The sequence below is a fragment of the Ascidia mentula genome, chromosome 3 (genome assembly GCF_947561715.1).
Source record: "Ascidia mentula chromosome 3, kaAscMent1.1, whole genome shotgun sequence".
Taxonomy (NCBI): Eukaryota; Metazoa; Chordata; class Ascidiacea; order Phlebobranchia; family Ascidiidae; genus Ascidia; species Ascidia mentula.
The window spans coordinates 2,384,424-2,403,855 of NC_138568.1; the positions used below are offsets into that span (position 1 = coordinate 2,384,424).

General features: G+C 38.9%; 3 protein-coding genes across 3 annotated transcripts; all 3 read right to left on the reverse strand.

Moving 5' to 3' along the window:
• Nucleotides 1-153: 153 nt before the first annotated feature.
• LOC145896093 (transcription elongation factor SPT6-like) lies at nt 154-15,746 on the reverse strand. The gene is made up of 35 exons (XM_082984932.1): nt 15,585-15,746; nt 15,117-15,272; nt 14,810-15,021; nt 14,459-14,613; nt 14,066-14,183; nt 13,692-13,778; nt 13,523-13,629; nt 13,355-13,436; nt 13,167-13,256; nt 12,958-13,083; nt 12,557-12,699; nt 12,096-12,183; nt 11,895-12,033; nt 11,449-11,593; nt 10,729-10,960; nt 10,062-10,163; nt 9,581-9,724; nt 9,160-9,290; nt 8,752-8,946; nt 8,235-8,370; nt 7,791-7,928; nt 7,076-7,243; nt 6,735-6,865; nt 5,987-6,194; nt 5,628-5,775; nt 5,274-5,422; nt 4,801-4,941; nt 3,913-4,108; nt 3,416-3,532; nt 2,924-3,045; nt 2,399-2,594; nt 1,920-2,072; nt 1,584-1,684; nt 1,120-1,313; nt 154-656 (listed from the first exon to the last, which is right to left on the reverse strand). The coding sequence occupies exons 1-35, from the start codon at nt 15,694-15,696 to the stop codon at nt 455-457; spliced, it is 5,064 nt and encodes a 1,687-aa protein (XP_082841058.1). The 5' UTR covers nt 15,697-15,746; the 3' UTR covers nt 154-454.
• A 748-nt stretch (nt 15,747-16,494) lies between these two features.
• Nucleotides 16,495-17,487, reverse strand: LOC145894136 (mitochondrial protein C2orf69 homolog). Its single transcript, XM_082982609.1, has one exon. It carries the CDS (start codon nt 17,461-17,463, stop codon nt 16,564-16,566), a length of 900 nt encoding a protein of 299 aa, XP_082838735.1. The 5' UTR covers nt 17,464-17,487; the 3' UTR covers nt 16,495-16,563.
• Nucleotides 17,488-18,460: 973 nt separating this feature from the next.
• LOC145894665 (GPI alpha-1,2-mannosyltransferase 3-like) lies at nt 18,461-19,349 on the reverse strand. Its single transcript, XM_082983298.1, has 2 exons — nt 18,985-19,349; nt 18,461-18,550 (listed from the first exon to the last, which is right to left on the reverse strand). The coding sequence occupies exons 1-2, from the start codon at nt 19,246-19,248 to the stop codon at nt 18,461-18,463; spliced, it is 354 nt and encodes a 117-aa protein (XP_082839424.1). The 5' UTR covers nt 19,249-19,349.
• Nucleotides 19,350-19,432: the final 83 nt, after the last annotated feature.

Below are 19,432 nucleotides of genomic sequence, written 5' to 3' on the forward strand. Positions count from 1 at the left end.
TTATATAGGCCCCTATGGATCAGCTTTTGCGACCTGCCTGCGTCGCCGCAGTGTAATAGCATTTTCCAGGACATGTAGCCATAAAAAACTTGCATCTACAGCGTTATTTTGAAAACAAGTCTCAGCCGAGAACAACATAAACATGGTCACACTTTATTCTGTATTTTTATTGTATATTTGCAATGGTAAAAGATGTTTTTCCCACAAAAACCGATGCCAAGTTGGCAAATGATTGGTCTTCAATTCATGCAGTCACAGCCGAAAAAAATAAAAACGAAAAAACAGTGACGCATATGGAAAACGCTATTCCTGGGTCAAAATGTAAAAGAAATCCGCCAGTTTTGTCTCGTTATTGAGTTCACACTGAAGTACAGAATAAAGACACGCCAGTGTACAAGTTTTTGTCACCATAGATTCAACTGAAAACTATCCTACAGAAAGCCCCAACCAGTTATCAGTATCCAGGGGTTCTCTGGCCACGCGGGGTTCGGTGTTGTGGGGTTCTGGGAGTTCCTTTGTAACTTCCAGCGGGCGTCCTCGGGCCCCTAGGGGTGTTTGGAGTCATACGTGGACTAGGGGCGTGCTGTTTTGAGGCCCATTCATGCGCAGCTCTAGTCCAGTCGGTGGGTGGTAAGGGAACAGATGATGGGGTGTTTCTGTGACAACAGTGAAGATGGACGTTTATATCAAGACAGCACAGAGGCAAAAGAGCATGAAAAGTATAAAGACTGAAACAATACCACGAATCCAATTATATAGGACACTGATGGTGGTTACAATGAGTGTTTTTTTTGCCCAATATATCGGTTGACATTAATCAAGGAGCTTAGACCTCAATAAAATATATTCCTCACTATATTGAAGCTTTAAGCAGCCATAGTAAGGACTCTCAGATAGAAGAGAACCAGTTAGCCCATACAATGGTAGAGAACTTCATGCAGACGTTTCGATTGTTTTCTACAATCATTTTCAATGCAAATGAAGGCAAACCGGCAAAACGGTACGTCGTCTAGCATTGTATGGGCTATCTTGTTTATATTAAAGATGTACAAAACCGTGAGTTATGTTCCAAAGGAACTAGTTAGATTAAAACTTTGGATTATTTCACAAATGTCTCACTTTGGTCTTGGGGTTCGTTTTGGGGCCGCACCGGCCGGTTGGGCCCATTTGGCTGGAGGTGCCTGTTTGGGTGGGTACATTCCGGCGGGGGACGCTTGAGAACGACCGTAACCCCCGCTCGGGGTCATGTACGGTGTGTTGGGGGTGTAGGGGAATCCCGCTTGCATCTGTGGGGTCTGCTGGTGAGGAGTTCCCTGTGGACATAACGACCTTAAGTGCTGGGATCATGTTGTTTGTTAGATAGACTGTTATATTTTGAAACCCGCATACAAGACGTTTCGGAGTATGTATAGAAAAAAGGGCCAAGCTAATTGAACACCAAGCTAAATTGAACCTAATCAAATCCCATTACGATACGCCACAAAATAGCATAAAAATATTGCACATGCGTTAGTAGTAAGCGCAGTAAGTCAACAGTTAAGAGGATGAAGTTGTTCGTTTTTACAACGAAAAATATGATTTACCTTGGGAGTTCGAGGGGTTTGTCGTTTACTTCTTGGTGTGCTCGGAGTGATTGACATGTTGACCGATGCGGAACCGGCAGGAGTTCGGGAAAGCAAGTGACCTGGAGGCGAACACATGTGTCAAAATTGCCCTGGGCAGGGTTGTTGGGAAGAATTAACATTTTCGAAGTTATGTTAAAGTTTTAAGGAAATAAAACTGTTTAAAAAGTCACTGGACTCTGCAAAGTGACAAAAACCACACCTTTTTTTCGAAAGTCATTTACAATTTTTGTGCTGCAGAAAAAACACACAAACAACATCTACAAAGCATTTCTTTCAATAGAAAACAGATCATACTCGGTATCGGGTCTCGGAAATGCTCTTTGAACCACTTGAAGAGGTGGTTGAGGTTGTTAAACATTTGCCCACGATAACGGAATCCGTCAGGTGTCACTGTTACGTACTCGTGCTTGGATCGAACCCGAGGCATGTATGAAAGTAGGAACTTGCCTGTGTAAAAATACACGTACGTGGTTATGGTGCTGGGTGTTAACATTTCAAGAGGTTAGTTATAATAAGACAATTACTTAAGCCCGTGGTTTCAAGCATTTTTTCACTTTTGCCTTTAAGAAGTATCTCGGCAGGCCAAACCAGATACAAAATGTGAGCTACTTACAGTTGTATTACCACTTAATTTAAGCTCGAATGCCAGATAGTGAAGCCAGAAAAAGGTTCTGCATGTATTAACCCACCTTGCACTACCAACATTCAGCCCTAGCCCACTAATGTAACCCATCACCTTACTGTAATATGCAAGTCACAACATGAACTCTCACTTGGCAAGCTTTTAGAAGCGGTCATTAGGTAGGGGATTCTCGAGGGCGTCGCCTTCTTCGCTTGCTTCAATAAATCCTCCATCATCTCTTTCTTCCCACCTACATCTCTGTAGTTCTTATGGTTGATCAAATCGCGTGCGTTCGCCGCCATCGGTTGAATGAAACGGGCGATAATCTCGTCCAAGTCTTCAAACTCCTGGAAACACAGGAAAAATTGAGTTTACAATCCTAATTGGAAAGCTGTGTCCTTAACAAACGGGTGACGCTCGGCATCGAAAACCTTAAGGTTATTCCAGCGTCCCCTGTCCACACTTTAACGCTTTCCGATTATTTCACAGTGTAATGTTAGTTGTCGTGTTTGGGCATAAATAAAACAAAAAAAAAAAAAAAATTAACTGTACAAAATAACCTTTTGAGGCAATAGCTGATTTGTTACATTACAAACATAAGACCTACATAACGTGCCATATGTCAAACGTATTAATAAAACCCATATGTCGTTATCAGGTGTTAAGCAAACAATACCTCATTGCCTATCCACAGCGACCTGCCAAGACTGAAAGCGTTCTCCTTCTTTTCCTCTCTGATGTCTATGTGGGCGCAAACACCCTCTGCTACCTTCCACGTGGCGGTCAGGTGATCGGAACCTGCAACGTGATTGGATGCATGGTAATCCTAACCAGTGTTGCAGACGGCAAATAGTAGACTTTTACAAATATTAAACGGGTGTCTCATTGATTAGGTTTACAGGCTTCACATCCCAGGCATTGCAGCCTAGCTGGATCAGACACTTTTTCCCGACAAGTCGGTGCGAGATTTAAAAATCAAGCTCCCGGTGAGGTTTGAACTCACAACCCTGGGCTAACCAGGCCCAACGCTCTACCATTACTGCGTGTCAAATTAAAATATTATTTTATTTCTCCAAAATTGGTGGCTTTTTAGGAGGCAGAGACCAATTAGAAACCCAAATTACCATCCATTCTGAAACAAACTCCGTAACAATTTACATGTACCTACCTTTGCTGCTCGGTCTGATAATTGTCTCTCCCTGGTCCATTTCAACCATCAACTTCTCGGCTTTTTTGAAGTCGATATTGTGGAAAGATGGATGGGCGATAACTCGCTTGATGTAAGCTGGCGTGAGAAGAAATTTATGTTAAAAGTTTTGGCAACAAAATCTAGTTTTGAAATGAAATAGAGACAAATAGCATTCAAGTCGCAGGAAATAAGATGTTGTGTTCAATGCAAACTTTATCACCACAGCTATATCTGTTTGGTTGATGAAAATAATTTATTTTATTGGATCAGTTCGAACCAAGCAGGCCATCAACCGCGCTCCGTATCGCTAAGTTAATAAAAACCTAACATAGAAGTACACGAGGTTTTTAAACCAAGTAATACCGAATTTTTAACGTTCATATACCGAAAATCGCCTCGCATTTTATTTCTCAATAAATTCGACAGATTCCGAGCCACAAATAAAAAAATCCCACACTGGTGACCCCAACACTTACTGGTTCGGTTCGCGTTCTTATTAGTGTCGTCACTTTTCTGTTTATCAGCGGTTTCAGCCTCGTAATCGAAGTAAGTGTCAGGTTCTTGTTTCCATTTCCCTTCGTCATCTCGCAGATCAGAACCACGACATGTTAGATCGACTTGGAATCGGTCGATGTCGAGTTTGATGATGCGGCAGTGGATTGTCATGCCAACCTACATATTTATGATCAGGTTATGTTATAACACATGTAAAGTTATGATGGGGAGGCGGTTAAGTAGGAACATCTCTTTAGCGTACGTAAAGAGGTATATTAAAATATAAGCAGCAGAGTCAATAATGTTTTTATGGTGAGCTGCAGTTATAATAATAATAGTTTGTGAAAACAAAACCATGATAAATTATCTGAAAAGAGAACACTTTTTCCATCAACGGCCTTTTATTAATCTTAAGAGAATTATCAAAATAAATTAGACATTACATAATTTGGGACTTTTAACTATTTTACCAACGCACAAGTACTGAAATTTACACACACAAAATCGCAACCCACAAAATAGCGATTGGTGAACACAGACATGGTAACCAGAAACCAACACAAAACTGGGTTTTTTTTCACTGAAAAATTTCTGTCAAATGACCGAAGCCAGCAAAAATTTAGGACATTTTCAATTTATTTTGGTCATTTACGTTATAATACTTTTGTTCGCAAAAATGTAAGCAACTTGAATAATCTACCAGCCAATTTCCTTTGGGACATTGTGTCTGAAATGGCTTTTATTTTTTGTGACATTTCTAAAAAATTGGGTCAATGACAGACAAATGACATACAAAAAAAACCCAGACACAAAACAAAACCAATTAAATGAATAGTTACCACAGATTCGGTATCGTAACCAACACTAACCTGAACCCTTTCCTCAGGATTATTGACGGGTTTGTCGCTCAATTTGTCGGTGGGAATAAACCCAGCAATTCCGTTCTCCAACCTAACTCTCACACCCACTGCCTTACCCGGGCATTCCCCGCTATCGAGATGAGACCAAACCTGTGAAGAAATAAAAATAAGATTTGTTTCTTCATAGAAAGGGTGAAGTTCGAAAAACCTTTGAAAGCATTCAGATTTTAACTGTGAGAAGTTGTAATATATACAGTGTACGTTTACTAGGCAGCAATGCATTTTTTTGTGTAATTTTTTTTTGTGTAGAGATAAGTTATAAGTTATTCTAAGATAAGTTATTATATGCAGTGCTCATTTACCAGGTAGCAATTTTTTGTGTAATTATGGCAAAAAAATCTAACTGAGAGTAGGCAGTTTATCCACAGGTTCCGAAATAGTCAACACACAAACATGTGGTATGAACAAGATTTGTTTTTTACCTCGCTCAGTTCGGCGAAACCTCCAGTTTTACAAAACGAGCAACTCCACAATCCCGTGTCCTCGTCCTTGTGCGGTTCCGCTTGATCGAGTTGCTCGGTCTTGGGGCGTCTGTGCGCAATACCCGTGACGCGACACGTGATCAGTTTCCCTGGTAACAAGGATTTTGAGTCGACTTCGAGCAAATATTAATTTACTCAAACGACACAACGGACGTATTGTGACAAAACAAACGCTCCGTCAAATGTGCATTTTTACTACTTGTAGGATCGGCTCGGAATTGAAATAATTCGAAACACGGTTTTGTTACCACGCTATCAAAGAAAGAATAACAGGTCATTGATTTTCTATCCCACCTTCACGGAACGTGGACAGGGACTCTTTGGTGACCATCTCGAATCTTTCTTCGGCAGTTGGAGGTTTGTACGGAGCGCGGAAGTCCTTGTAACGACTGTTCAGCTCGTTGCGTATGTCGTACAGGGTAATCCCCTTATTTCCGTAACCCTTGAATAAATACAGAATGAAGTTAATTGTTGTGAGCGGATGTCGGTCCAGTAATTCTTCGTTTATTGTACTACGTCATAACGCAACCAATCATAGGCTCAGAAGAGTTTTAAAAAATGGCTTTAAAGCCGTTATATGACAAAGTAGAAAACATTCGCGGGTTACACAGCAATGTTGCCCTTTATCCAGGACATTGAGTTTCCAATCTTACCTGTCTCTCCAGTTCTTCGGCAAACGCATCCAGATCCAAATCTTTCAACCTCTCTGGTGATTCGAGGATCTCGCTAAGAGCGGATGAGGGGTTCGCGTCCTCAGCCGATTCGTCATATTCCAGTGCGTCTACCGCCATCTTGCGGGCCCACTCGTAAGTTTCAGGGTGAACTCTCAGTCCGTCTAATATTTCTATGTAGGCGTCGGTACTGTCAATGAAAACAGAATGGTTGAAAAGCAAAGGTTCTTACTTGGAATGTGTGGATGCTACATTATTAGGGTTGGTTGTATAAGTAATCCTTTACAACAAGATCAGATACTGGGGAATTTGAAATAATCTTATCATTGCAACAGAAAAGAAATCGTGGAAACAGTGTGGTTACTTCAAAGATATGTCGGCGAGAGGAAAGGGTTAAGAATCACTGTTTAATGGGGAATTCTTTAACGTAGGAATATGATAAGGCGACTTGACGTTAAGGAAAACACACAACCCATGCTATCACAACAAAAGGTACTTCGAGACAGTTTTATGCATGCTGACAGACATTTTTTGTTAACTAAATGACTTTAAATATTAAAAAATTGAGTTCTAAACCATACACTGTAAATGCTGGCCCAGCAATCAATGTATACCTTCCGTCGTGACAATATGCACACTAAGCACTAGGTTTTGACAACAGGATCAGCCTGGTTGTTGTTAAATAAAGCAGTTATTGCCAACCTATGCGTATATTCAATTCACATTCTACCTGTCCTCCATAATTGTCTTGGTGTCGATTTTAATGAATCCGGCACAATTGATGAAGATCTTTGGTCCCATTTTACAAACGGTCACCAAGTTGGAGCGGTTTTCCAATTTGCCGTTTTTCTGTTTTAAAACCTGCAACGCATGTAACATAATATAGCGCTACGTCTCACAAGAAAATGAACAACACCATGAGTAATTTTGAATTATTTAATGCTTAGATACCAAAATTCGCCTCAAAATGGTTGGCATATTCACACCGCCCTGAAAAACTTTGTTCTCGTACTGGTGAAAATCCATACATTTACTACAAAAATATTATTTAAATGCGAAAATGGGTTTTACCTTGAGAAGATTGACCGCTTTTCTGGGTCCGAGTCCGCATACAAATTGTACGACGGTTGCCGTGTGCGGATGAGAGATGGCTCTGTTTACGTCCACACCAACTTCGTTTGCTCTAAACACGAATTCCTCCACTAAGGTCTCCAGAAGTTCGTCCTTCCCAATCTGGTCCTGTAATGACATAAGTGGAGTGACTAAGTTAGTACGGAAAAGCAAAGTTTATTTTTGCAAGTCCGTGACCACCTCATGACATACAACAATGTTTTTACAGCAATAGATGTAATAGTGATAAGTAAGCTACAGAAAGTGCTGCTGTCTCAACCTGGCACGTCTCTGGCATTCATATAAGTCCGTCAATAGTTATACAGCTGTGTCAGAAATTAATTGAAATCCTGTAAAGTTTGAGAAATAATTGGTCTCTTTCCATGAATGGGTGCCGTTTTACTATCATGGGATAAACAAATGAGAGTTTGATTTCTATGAATTGCCTGTAGTCTCTATGGCCGACATGGGCTCAGTTAAGGATTATCACATGGGATGAACAAGATATAAATTTTGAAATTGAGTTGTGGATTCTTTGGGAAATATAAATATATTGGTTTTGTTATAACCATGTATGACCATGTTGCTTTGGTGTTAGGAACTTTATTAACACAAGGCAGAGAGGTTTAAAATGCCTGCCTTCCATACTTTCTTCCAACGAGGCTCGAGTGTTTACCTGCTGAGAGTGGAGTTTAAGGCAAGCCAGGTCTTCATCAGTTGTACAAAGCTGCGAAAACTCGAGCAGGGGATCCTGAATTCGCCGAGCGAGTGAAATTGCCTGACGAAGTTCGTTGGGGAAATGACGGAAATCAGTCTAAACATAAACAACAGTTTCACTATGAAGAAAAGTAATGTGTGTTCGTTTGCACTGTACTCTATCGAGGCAGTTGTCAATGCTTTATTCAATATGTAAAAGGTAAACACGAATTGCTGCTAAACCAATTTGTGCCAACTGATGACATAACCGTATTATGACGTGTAACTCATGACAATTGCACGTCATAATAATACCCGGTAATACCCTATGTGCGGTTTAGGATTACTAAATTTGCTGGTATCTCCCGTCCAACGCATAGTTTACCGATAGCGTAACAGTGTTCGCCTGAAAACTACTCCATACCTGGGCTCTGGCAGTCGCAGCGTACACAGAGGAAAGCTCGTTATCCATCAGTTCAACCGCCACATTCGAAACAATACCTTCTTGTTCCAGTTCGGTGACGCACTGCTGCAAGTCCTCTTGTATGGAGGTAGCGAACCTGTTCATGTCAAGTCAATGTCTAATTATCAACATACGTCCATTATTCCAATAACTTCTGTACGTTGCCTATGTTGTTCAAACACAAAATAAGGTATAACAGGACAATTTTCGTTGTGTGGCCCTTAAACACATTTCCATGAGACCCCTTGCTCAGTTTACATTTTAATCATAAGGCACTGACAACTGACAGCGTCAAATAGTACCACAAGAGCAAATTTGCTTCACGACCCCAGAAAAGCAAACGCGACTCTTCATTGAGAATCCCTGTACGTTTTGGATACTATCTGATACATTTTGAAATATATCAGTAAAACCAAGTCGTTCACATCAAAGCTGACGGATAAACGGTATGACGCAATCAAGAACCTCGAACACATACCTGTCTTCCACTCCAATAACCACGACATGAGGTTTACGTTTTGTAATGAATTTCTTGATGGAATCCATGTCTTTCTGCTTGTCCTTGGCTTCACTCTCGATTGGGGAGTTCTTCCTGAATCGCATGCAGGGCAGTCGCAGATAATCCAATACTTCACCGTCACCCGCTATTATCGCTGCGAAGGTGGCCGTATTCCTGCAGTGTAACGGAGCAAGGACAATCACGGCCAAATGTTTAAAAACTGTTATAACATCGCATAATTTCTTAATAAAGACCGTTTTCAAAGAACAACCCCTTGAAAGACGAAATTATTTCAAGGTAAAACGATTTTTTCAAATTTTTCTTCCACAAGTCATTGAAAACCTTGGTGTTTACAAACTAAATGCAAGTTGCTTTTCATGACGTCACCTGTCCTCCGAATAGGAAATGCCCATGACGTAAGTTCCGACGCGTGTGTCATCTTCGACGTCGTCATATTCCCGCTCCTCTACTAAGTAGGGAGCGACGCCGAGGAAGCTACGAAGTCTTAAACCGCATTGCTGTGAAACACGTGCTTGTATAAATATGTGATAAGTTTTGAAATATTGCACAAAATATTTATTAATATATAATATGTGATGTATTATTATAAATTTCCCCCGGTTTTTGTAGTTTTATTCATCAGTTTAAAGCAAATTTAAGGGGAGAACAAACAAGATCAAACCAATTTAAATGTCGCCAAAAGATTAAAATAAAAGGAATTCACAAAAAAACGGATCGCAATTACGCTGATCGTCTGCCATTGAGCAGTTCGTGTCGTTAAAAATGTTAATAAATTTTGTAAAAGTACCTCCTTTATCCCATCTTTAGCTTCATTGCACAACACCGTTCTCATTTCCTTGGTAATTTCAACGTAGAGGATGTTGTTCAACATAAACTCGACAGACTTGCTACGTTGGGTATTCCACTCCTGCACTAAGTGGCTGAACTCGTCCTGCGAGGCAAATTAACAATTTCCATATGCTTATATGGATGAAATATTAACGTCAGGTGGATGATTGAAACATTAGACGGCAAACATAATACTTTGTAGGAAATACTTTATGTCCTAAGTTTTAAATGAAACAAACAAGAATAAAGCTGGATTGACCAACTGGAACATTTTATGTTAATTTTTCTTTTTTTTGCGTGGTTTTTTTAGTGATATCGACGATGCCGAATTGTAGGCGAAATATGTATATCAGTAACAACAGGAAGACAAATGACTTTTTTTCTCTTATATAACTTGTTTTTTTCGAAAAGCATAGAAATTTTGTTGGCTTCGTACTCACCCTGTAGTAAAGTTGCTTTATTTCCTCGAAGTAAGTTTGTGAAACGATGGAATCCTTCATATCGACGTGGAACTTAATGGTGAGAAGCCCCTCGCTCTCCGCCTGTTGTCAAACACAAGATTTCATCAAAAACTTAAGGTGACGGGAGTTATGACAGGAATTGTTTATTAGATGGAATAATATTTATACGAATCATTCCCCACATAAATTGCCATATATTGTGCAGCGGTATTACGCATTTTACTACATGTGGGCTTCACCCGTATCTGCTGATACCGCATCGAATAATTGAAATCAATTACAAAGTACACGACGGTGATAAAAAAGCTTCGTTTAAACCAGTGGTTCTTAACCGGTGGGAAATTACAGAGTGGTAGGTGGGTAACTACATTAGTCAGCACCGAAATCTACAAAGTATTTTGTTCTGTATTATGTATTGTACACGTAAAAGTATAACAGATAAAGTGAAAGTGCAAAAATTCTTCATTAAAAAATCTAAATACAAGTGGACAGTAAGGATTCTAAAAAATGGTTAAGAACCACTGGTTTAAACCTTTTTGCTTCGTTTATAAACATTTTAGACCATACATGGGAAAGTTCCTTCTACAATTTGTGTACAGTGCTCGCAACAAAGAGCTAAAAGTAAACAATAATGAACGCTTCTCACGTTCTGTAGTTGCAGAAACTGAGGTCCGGCCAATTCCTTCACAGGTTTGTTGCTCAACCACCGGAGTTTGTGGCAAGGATGAGATTCGTCAATTTCCTTCTTACCCTTCTTGGTCGGTTGCACAGTCAACTTTGCTCTCTCGGTAAAAGTTTGACGAACGCACTGACGTACCAGGGGCTCACGTGCCAGTTGCATGGCAACCATGTATCTGGCGCCCTCTAGCACCGCTTCTCTGTGGAAAAACACGTGTTGTAGAAAATGCTTTTAAAGGGGTTCGTGTGAAATATATTCGCATAAAGGTTTTTTGGATATCTTATTGCAAAAGGTATAGTTATGCAACATATGGAGTATCTGCAATAACTTTACAGTTTTAAACGAAGAATAATGGCTTTGTAACTTTTTGCGCGTATTCTGGCGTTACAATTACATACTGAAGTACACTCCCGCCAAATACGCGCCAAATCAGGACTTTCCAAACTTTTTGCGGTTGGGTCCTTCTTAACATGTTACAACTTTCCAAGCCTCTTTATGCTAAGCGGACAATATTTGGATTATTAGTTGAAAAGTGCAATAAAACGACTAAAAACTCCCAAGAGGGGAATACTTTACAAAATTGTACAACTAATATGTTCTTCTTTACAATAACCCGAAGTCCTGCCCGAAATCTTAGTAATATAGAATGGTTATTTCGTTATCGTTAAATGGTTAATTAGACGTTACTTGGTGCTGAATTGAGGGCAGACAAAATCTTCGGCAAGATCAAGTGGTTCGGCAGGATATTGTTCAGTCTCGTGTCTCTGATAATTATCCCGAAGATTTTCACCAAATTGTTCCGGGGTCAGACCAAACTTGTTGGCAACTCCACCTGTTGCAAAAGGGACGATTTTTTTTATTGATGAAAAGGTTTTGTATACCAATATAAATGTTGCAGTGTTTGTTTTTCGGTTATATTTTTTAAACGTTGTAGCTATTGTAGAAATATCGTTAAAAAAGCACTGCTATCACTCATTTTCCGCATCATACTTTTATAGGCAAACCGAAATTTGTTTTTAAATAACTTCTAGCCGCTGTGTTGACAGGTTTGTCCGCCTCTGGACATATGGAGAATGAAGGTTTCCTTCATCTTAAACTTAGCCTAACACAACAGTGTTTCTGTTTCCGCCCACCTAGCCCAGCATTTAAGCACACAGTGTACATGTCGCGACGTGAAGCCTGTTTCAGGTCCGATGCTTGCGTGGGTGCTTCACCCGATGGTGCTTCCCCATCTTCGGCTCGCTCCCGCTTGCGTTGGATTCGGAGCGCGTTCTTGTGAATGGAAAGTGAACACTCAATACTCATTGCACCACGGTGAAAGTCTCTGCGTTTACCTGCATTTTTGGTATATCCCTGCCATAGTGGAGTAAGAAGTGTCCGTACACATCTCTCAACTCCTCCATAGTCTGGACTGTCTGGATCCTGCAAGAAAAAGGATTATGTAATTGCCATTCAATGTGAAACAAGAAACATGACTTTATGTACATATACCAATACTTTGCAAAAGGATGTGCTGTAAGCATTGCCCACCTTTCATATTGGGCAACTTTTACAATGCCACAGTTGGAGAATTTGTTAAGGTTATTAGAATACATTCATATGAATTCTTATGATATGTCATAACCTATGCAAATTGGGTAAGAGTTTAAAGTGAAACTCCAGCGAGAAAAAGTTTGGATCACAATTTGCCCAAAAATAACATCGCAGCCAATTAGGGCAATATATCAGAAACAATGTGAATGCCATCAAAATCTTGCAGGAAACTCTTCCTATGGCAGCACAATAACTGCTTTACCTCTCAATATCAGAATCAGTGAGGGCACGAACATTATCTCCGAGTGGTTTGTCGGGATCAGCAGATATCTGCTCGTATTGAAACGTCTGCATCTTTTGCAGAAGTCGAGTCAGGTTTGCCTTTCTATTGTTAAGTTGTGTCCACTGGATAAAAACAAGTTAATGCTATTTATAATATTCGCTACTATATAACTAGTCCATACTATTTATTTATGTAGTGTTTAACAAGCTCAAACAGCCACTATGTAATAGTGTAACAGGCCTTAAGGGTCTTTTAACAGTAAGTAAAAAAAATTATACTGTCCATTTTTTATATTTATCGCATTCAAATTTAGACCAAGAAAATTCAATAAATATCTAAATAAACAACAGATTTTCATGATAAATACAAATTTTCCCTACCTTTTCATCCCAGTGGTAAATTTTGTTTAGATCGTGAATATTTAGTTCTGGCTCGATATACTCCTTCCTGTAGCAGGCAATGAAGGGAGCCTCGTACTGCTGGTTTCGCATGAAGTTAAGAGTGTCCTACAAACCATTTGCACACAATTTTGTTATCTAGATACAAGCTTGTGTTTATGACTATCTAGAGCAAATTGTCTTTTGCTAACCTGTATTTTGCCAACACAAGACAAAGGTTTTCTGTTAAGCGAAGACAAGGCTGAAGCACTGAAATTCGATCCAAAATCTTCAATGGCATCCTGTTGAAAATAACATGGATTACATATTTTGTTAGTTATATTATTACAGCACGTAGTGACAGCAGTATAATATGTACAGTGCATACACATGCATTTACCTGTTTTGAAAGTGTGGACTCAACAAAACAGTATTTATAAATCCATTCAGCTTCCTGTTCCAATTCGCTTTCCTCCGCTGGTCTGTATAACATTATAAAGAGTTAAACCACATTACTTTAGTATCCACTTCAGTGGAAAGTTGGAAGGCCAAGCATGTTTATACCAACCTGACAGGGATGGCTCTGAGTTGAAACCTTTCTGGAACATCTGTGTTTCTAATTTCCGCATCAATATCCGTGTAAAATCCCTTTTCAAGGGTGTCCGGTTCCATAACCTGGAGCAAAAACACATCACGTCTTTCATTACACTTCACTATATGGTTCCACATCCACATACATCAAAGATGGATTTCTTCTTCCGAGCTTTCTTGCTTTTCTTTTTTGCTCTTCTGCTTATTCCCCCACTTTCAACAAGCTCATCATCCTGGAATGGAAAACAACAAAAATGGAATACATGACAACACTATTTCCACCAACTGTTCAAACAGTGATCATAGTAAACAGTTCTGTTACAAATAAGTTTTGTAAAATATATTTCACCAGTAAAGGCATCATTAGTGTCTACAACTCCTGTGTCTACACAACCAAGAAAGGCAACATGACAAATAAGACAACGATATGTTATAAAAAGTAACGTTTTTTTTTTGTAAACTTAATAGTTTTTGTGAATTGATATTGATGGACAAACTTGCAACAATAAGAGCTACTCACTTGTTCGTCATAATACGTCTCTTCATCCATGTCATCGCCTTCATAATCCTCATTGTATTTTTCAAAATCAGCAAAGTCAAAAGCTCCCCCAAAGATATCTTGAAGGTTTTGTAGAGCACTGGATTGTAACGAAATATTATTTGTAATAATCAAACTAATTTAAATGCTAACTGAGTTGCCAAAAAAGCCTCATGGTCATTTTGCATTTGATGGGGTTTAATAGAAACCTAACTAACTGACTTGGTTACATTATATATACTGTATGTGCAAAAAACAAGTCTTACAATTTCAGTCAAATCATCTGATTATTTTTATGCAGAGTTGGCTGTCAACTTGAATGTAACATAACAAGTTTCAAATTTAAATAATTTCTATGACAGTTAGGGTACTTACGAGTCGCCCTTGCTTCGGCGTTTCCCCCCTTTTTGTGGCCTGCTCATTGGTTCTCCATTATCGTCCACAATAAAATCATCATAATCACTTTCCTCTGAGAGATCCTCCTCCTCGGCATCACCAATTATAGGCATATCTGGCTCGGAATGAGGAGCCTGAAAATGAACATAACCATAATTGTTATAATTGCTCCTAATATGTTATAGACTATCACTTACATATCAAATGTAAGTAGACATGTTGCTATGTTTAACTTTTTTTCAAATGACAAAGAAATAAAAAATGCTTGCAATTTAAATTTGTGCTTCTGGAAAACAACCACATAACCAACTTTATTAACATTATTCTTACAGGTACTGTATTGTCATCATCTTCAGCTCCATAGAAAAGCTGATCTTGGATGACATTTTTTGCATCCTGTTCAGTTTCTTCTTCATCTTCGTCCGATGAAACAGTTCGCAGGCGGGAGAACTTCTTTCTCTTTTTTAACTTAACACCCAGATTCTCCTCAATCAAATCAAAGTCGTCATCCTCAAGTCGGTGATCTCGCTTCCGTTTTCGCTCTGTGTGCATTAACAAAGAAGTTAGCTTCAATCCAGAACCAACATTACCCTGGGAAAAAATATATCATCTACTTCTAGAGACAGGGGGTTAATACTTTTTTCTGCATTTTCATCGTCTGATCCCTGGTCCTCATCTTCTGTTGAATCCAAGCTGTCATCATCACCATCATCATTTTCATCTTCATCATCATCAACGTCATCATCCACCAGACCAGCAATATTTCCAGTATCATCAACTTCCTTTTCCAAAGCTGCATAATCATTATTCATGAGTAAAGGCATATATGATTATTGAACAGTTAATGGGTGCAATATTGCTCCACCGATACATATATAATATAATTATGCATTCACATGGCAAGCAATGGTACTCTTGAGCACAGTAACACAATAGTATCAACATAGTAAAACTGCAATCATTTTTGCTATTCAAAATGTTTGATATGCAAACATATTGTGACAAACAGAAGAAAACAAAACATACAAAGGACCATTATTATGTATCAAAGTAAAAACTGCAGTCAATTGTTCATAAAGTTTCAATAAAAATGCTACTAAATCACCTTTTTCATTTTCTTCTTCATCTGAACTGTCTATATAACGATTTGTAGGTTTTTTTATTTCATAATCTTCGTCAGATGACTCCTCGGCTTCATTATCCATATAATCGGCCATATTTTTCAATTAGAACTCACTTTATATTGTTAAACTATTCTACAAAACAGTATCTTGCAAAAGAGGAAGCGTTTGTTTACGAATTGACACTACCGTTAGTACCGCATAAGCGAACATGCAGTTAACTGCGGCGTGCAAGAAACGAGCAACCTACTTTGCCAATTCGACTTCCATCTTACACTTACGACATGAATCACATTAACCTAATATTTTTCACATCCAAAAATAATGATTGTGGAGAAAGGAAAACACATTGTCGTCGTTTTTGATACCTCTCATACGATTTTTAAAAACTGGATGAGAAAAACATAACATAGACTGGAAGAAAAACAGTCTATTTTTAAAATGGTCATAAATGTTTAATGTGTGCACAATAACAACAAATATGTCGATCATACCTTTAGCACATCAAAATGACGTCCTTTACGGATTACACAAGTAAGCACAATCAGCAACAGAGGTCAGATGCACTACATTTCTTTTCCGTGATTGTTACTTGATTAAATATTAGTAGATAAGAACTTATCCACGCATATAATAAAAATACATTTTACTAAAACGAATAAAATGGAAATTTTAATTTATTCTGTTTCTACTTTTCTGAAACGCCGCAACAGAGTATTGCCGAACTGACTGAAGACAATTTTTGTGTGATTTTTAGTATTTCTTTCCATCAAAAAAGTGCCTGTGATTACTTCATGTTGTACAGTTTAACTCCATACCTAACCTGCACACTATAATTATTACGCCATACAAGACAAAAAGTGCATATCACAAAATTTTAGTACTTGTAAAATTATGATAAACGGTAATTTCGACTGAACAAGGCGACATAAAATTAAACTGTCACTTATTGTCCGTGTAAAACTAGAAAACATCCAAAATCTTGAAGTGCATTTCGATGTTTAGGGACTCGTCTTCAAAGTGAAGTTTCTCTACAAGGTCCAGTTGTCTTTCGCGCAGAAGTCTGACGAATTCCGCTTCGGATTCTCCTTTCCACGGCCGATGCGTGTCGCGAACCTGGTACGGAGAAACGTGGATATGAAACTTTGCCTTGGACAGTGGCGTAAGGACGAGGGTGTCCAGGACATCTGTATCGGTTACCCAAAGGTCCTTTTCGCCGCTGTGACCTCCGTCGAGCCAATACAATGACTTAATCCGGTTAAGAAAATCGGTGGTCACAGCGTTTTCTGACTGATCCTGATTTTTTAACTCGTACAGAAACTGATTCAATACAACACAACCTTTGCTGAAACCAACGAGGTATATACCTCCTTGTGCTGAATCAGGTTTCGTCGACAACCTTTCTGTCGCAGCGTTTAGAAGCTTTTCCAGATGTACAAAACCGTCGAAATCACTATCATGCGATGGTACACCCATGATAGACTCGCTTTTCACGAAATTCTTGTAGTTACAAATGGTCCCATACGCTTTCTTGAAAGGTGCCACCAGCCACACAGCGGCGCGTGGAAACTTTTCGCACAACGTGCACATAGTGCGCTCGTAGCACCAGTTTACAAAATCCCTAGCCATATGGTGTTGCAGCATGGTCTCCTTAAAATCTTGGACATCGCCAGGAAAAAATATGACAGTGTTCGTGGTATGTGCAGCAGTGGAGTCTATCTTGGGTGGTTGGTACAGAACAGTGTTTTTCCTCCCCATCACACCTTCCACTTCCTTGAAAACTGAAACATTTGCCATCTTACTTTTCAGTCGTATGCTGCAGTTTTGCAAAAAAGGATAGCGAAGTTTTCTAACCCATAGCATTTGTTTTCACTTACAAAACCCTGTAAAAATAGATAACACATCAAATAATCGTTAATGAAACAGGCCCACATCAATTTCAACATCTTGTGAGGAATCTGTGTCCTTCCTACACAGAACATACATATATGCACCCATTTTACCCTCTGGAAAGTGTGTATGAAAAGATGTGAAGCAGAGGAAATAACACTTCAGCAAATCTTTAAGACCACGAATCTTATTGTATAAGGTGTCATACATCACTATATGAAGCGGAAAAGTATCAGAACATTCATTGTTAAGTGGTGCAGCCTGAAGAACATTAACTTTTAACCACTTTTCAGGGTTTGTGTAAAATATATCTTGTTCACTGAGCAATTCCCTTTTGCCAAATCCTTCTAAATCAGGGTTACAGGTCAGAAACTGCATTGATACATTGTGGTGTATATGACTGTAATAGGGTGTGGAATGACAAGGCAAGAGAAATAAGACAAAATTGTTATGATCGACATTAAATGTGTTTATCTCTGCTCTTTGTCGCAAGAAACTCACAACCTTAATAGGTGAGGATTGATGGTAAACACCAAAATATAATGACATTGCAGAGTTTGTTGCAATTAGCCATGTTAACGCAAGTGCCTTGCCCTTCTTGGTGAATGTTGTGATAGAAACAGCACAAATAAAACATAATATAGGGAGCAAATTAATAAGAAATCGATGCTCTTTGTGTTTCACTAAAGAATACATCAGTACGGTTGACAAAGATACAACACATAATAGTTTGCAAACTTGCATTGCATTTTGTGTGTGGCTTGATGTGCAATTTAGAAAAAGTCTTGATTTATAGAGCAAGTACAATCCATGCAGAATAAAAGGCAAGTGAGTTGCACTTATAACAGGAATACCTTCTGTGATATACCAATGCCATGGTTCCTTGCCATAAATAGCCCCCTGCCCCATCACTACATTAAAGTGAAAAAAGTTATAATGAACAAACACCCATCTGCCATAAGCCAGTCTGTCAACAGCAGTGGAAAATACAAGAACAGTTGCTGCAACAAATATTGTTCTCAGAATCGCATTCCTCAAAGTGACAATATTGTTTGACAATCTGTAAAATAACCAAAAATACAACGGTGCCCACATTGATACACTTGTCGGTCGCAATACAACAGACAAACTTGCAATCAGAGTAAAAACTGACAACTTCTGGGTAACTTCCAGATGCATTTTGTTCAGATTCCAGGGGTAGGTGTAAATGGCAAAGCAAGCCAAACCAGTTTCTACTGTATTCATTAAGGTTCTTGTGGCACAGTAGAACCACATCCAAGAGGTGCACAAACTAACAGTTGACCAAATGGCAATTTCTGCTCCAAACCATTTTTTCAAAAACTTATAAAAATAAACTTCTGCCTTTGCACTCATAAATGCCTGGGCCAAACGGGGTACAATTACAAGCAGCGATGCATAATCCAGTTGAAGAAGTTTCAAACACTGGAACATGAATGCTATGACCAATGGATGCAAATAGGATCTTAAACCCACCTTCCATTCCCATGTTAGATATCCATATCCGTACACAAGGTTGTGAGCTACTTCGGTAGACTGCCAATATTCATCTGGAGCAAAGTATGTTTGGACACAGAAAATACTGAATAAGCGCAATCCAAATATCCAGTAGAACATATTGGACTCGCAAAGTGGTCCCATTGAGCCATTGTCCTGATTTTCACTGAATGTAGGGCTTTCGGGTGCTTCATTTTTCTTCTTTGATGAAAAGGGAGGTCTTTTGTGAACACTTTGGGACATCTTAATGATATTTGAAACAAAAAACTTATTTAAACATATCAGTGGTTAGTTTGATGGAACAAATAGAGAAAGAAAAGGGTAAAAAATACAGAGAAACAACAAAATATATTAGGCTACAGATCCCCAAACGTAAATTCCTTTAGCAGTACCTCATGCACGAACACTGAACGGAAATATATACGAA

Coding starts and splice junctions, on each gene's coding strand:
- LOC145896093 (XM_082984932.1), bottom strand. CDS start 15,696: ATGGCCGATTATATGGATAATGAAGCCGAGGAGTCATCTGACGAAGAT. Junction 10,164..10,728: donor AGTTTCTGCAACTACAGAAC/GTGAGAAGCGTT, acceptor GTTTGACAACAG/GCGGAGAGCGAGGGGCTTCT. Junction 8,371..8,751: donor GTTATTGGAGTGGAAGACAG/GTATGTGTTCGA, acceptor TGACATGAACAG/GTTCGCTACCTCCATACAAG.
- LOC145894136 (XM_082982609.1), bottom strand. CDS start 17,463: ATGCTATGGGTTAGAAAACTTCGCTATCCTTTTTTGCAAAACTGCAGC.
- LOC145894665 (XM_082983298.1), bottom strand. CDS start 19,248: ATGTCCCAAAGTGTTCACAAAAGACCTCCCTTTTCATCAAAGAAGAAA. Junction 18,551..18,984: donor ATCTAACATGGGAATGGAAG/GTGGGTTTAAGA, acceptor GTTATTTTACAG/ATTGTCAAACAATATTGTCA.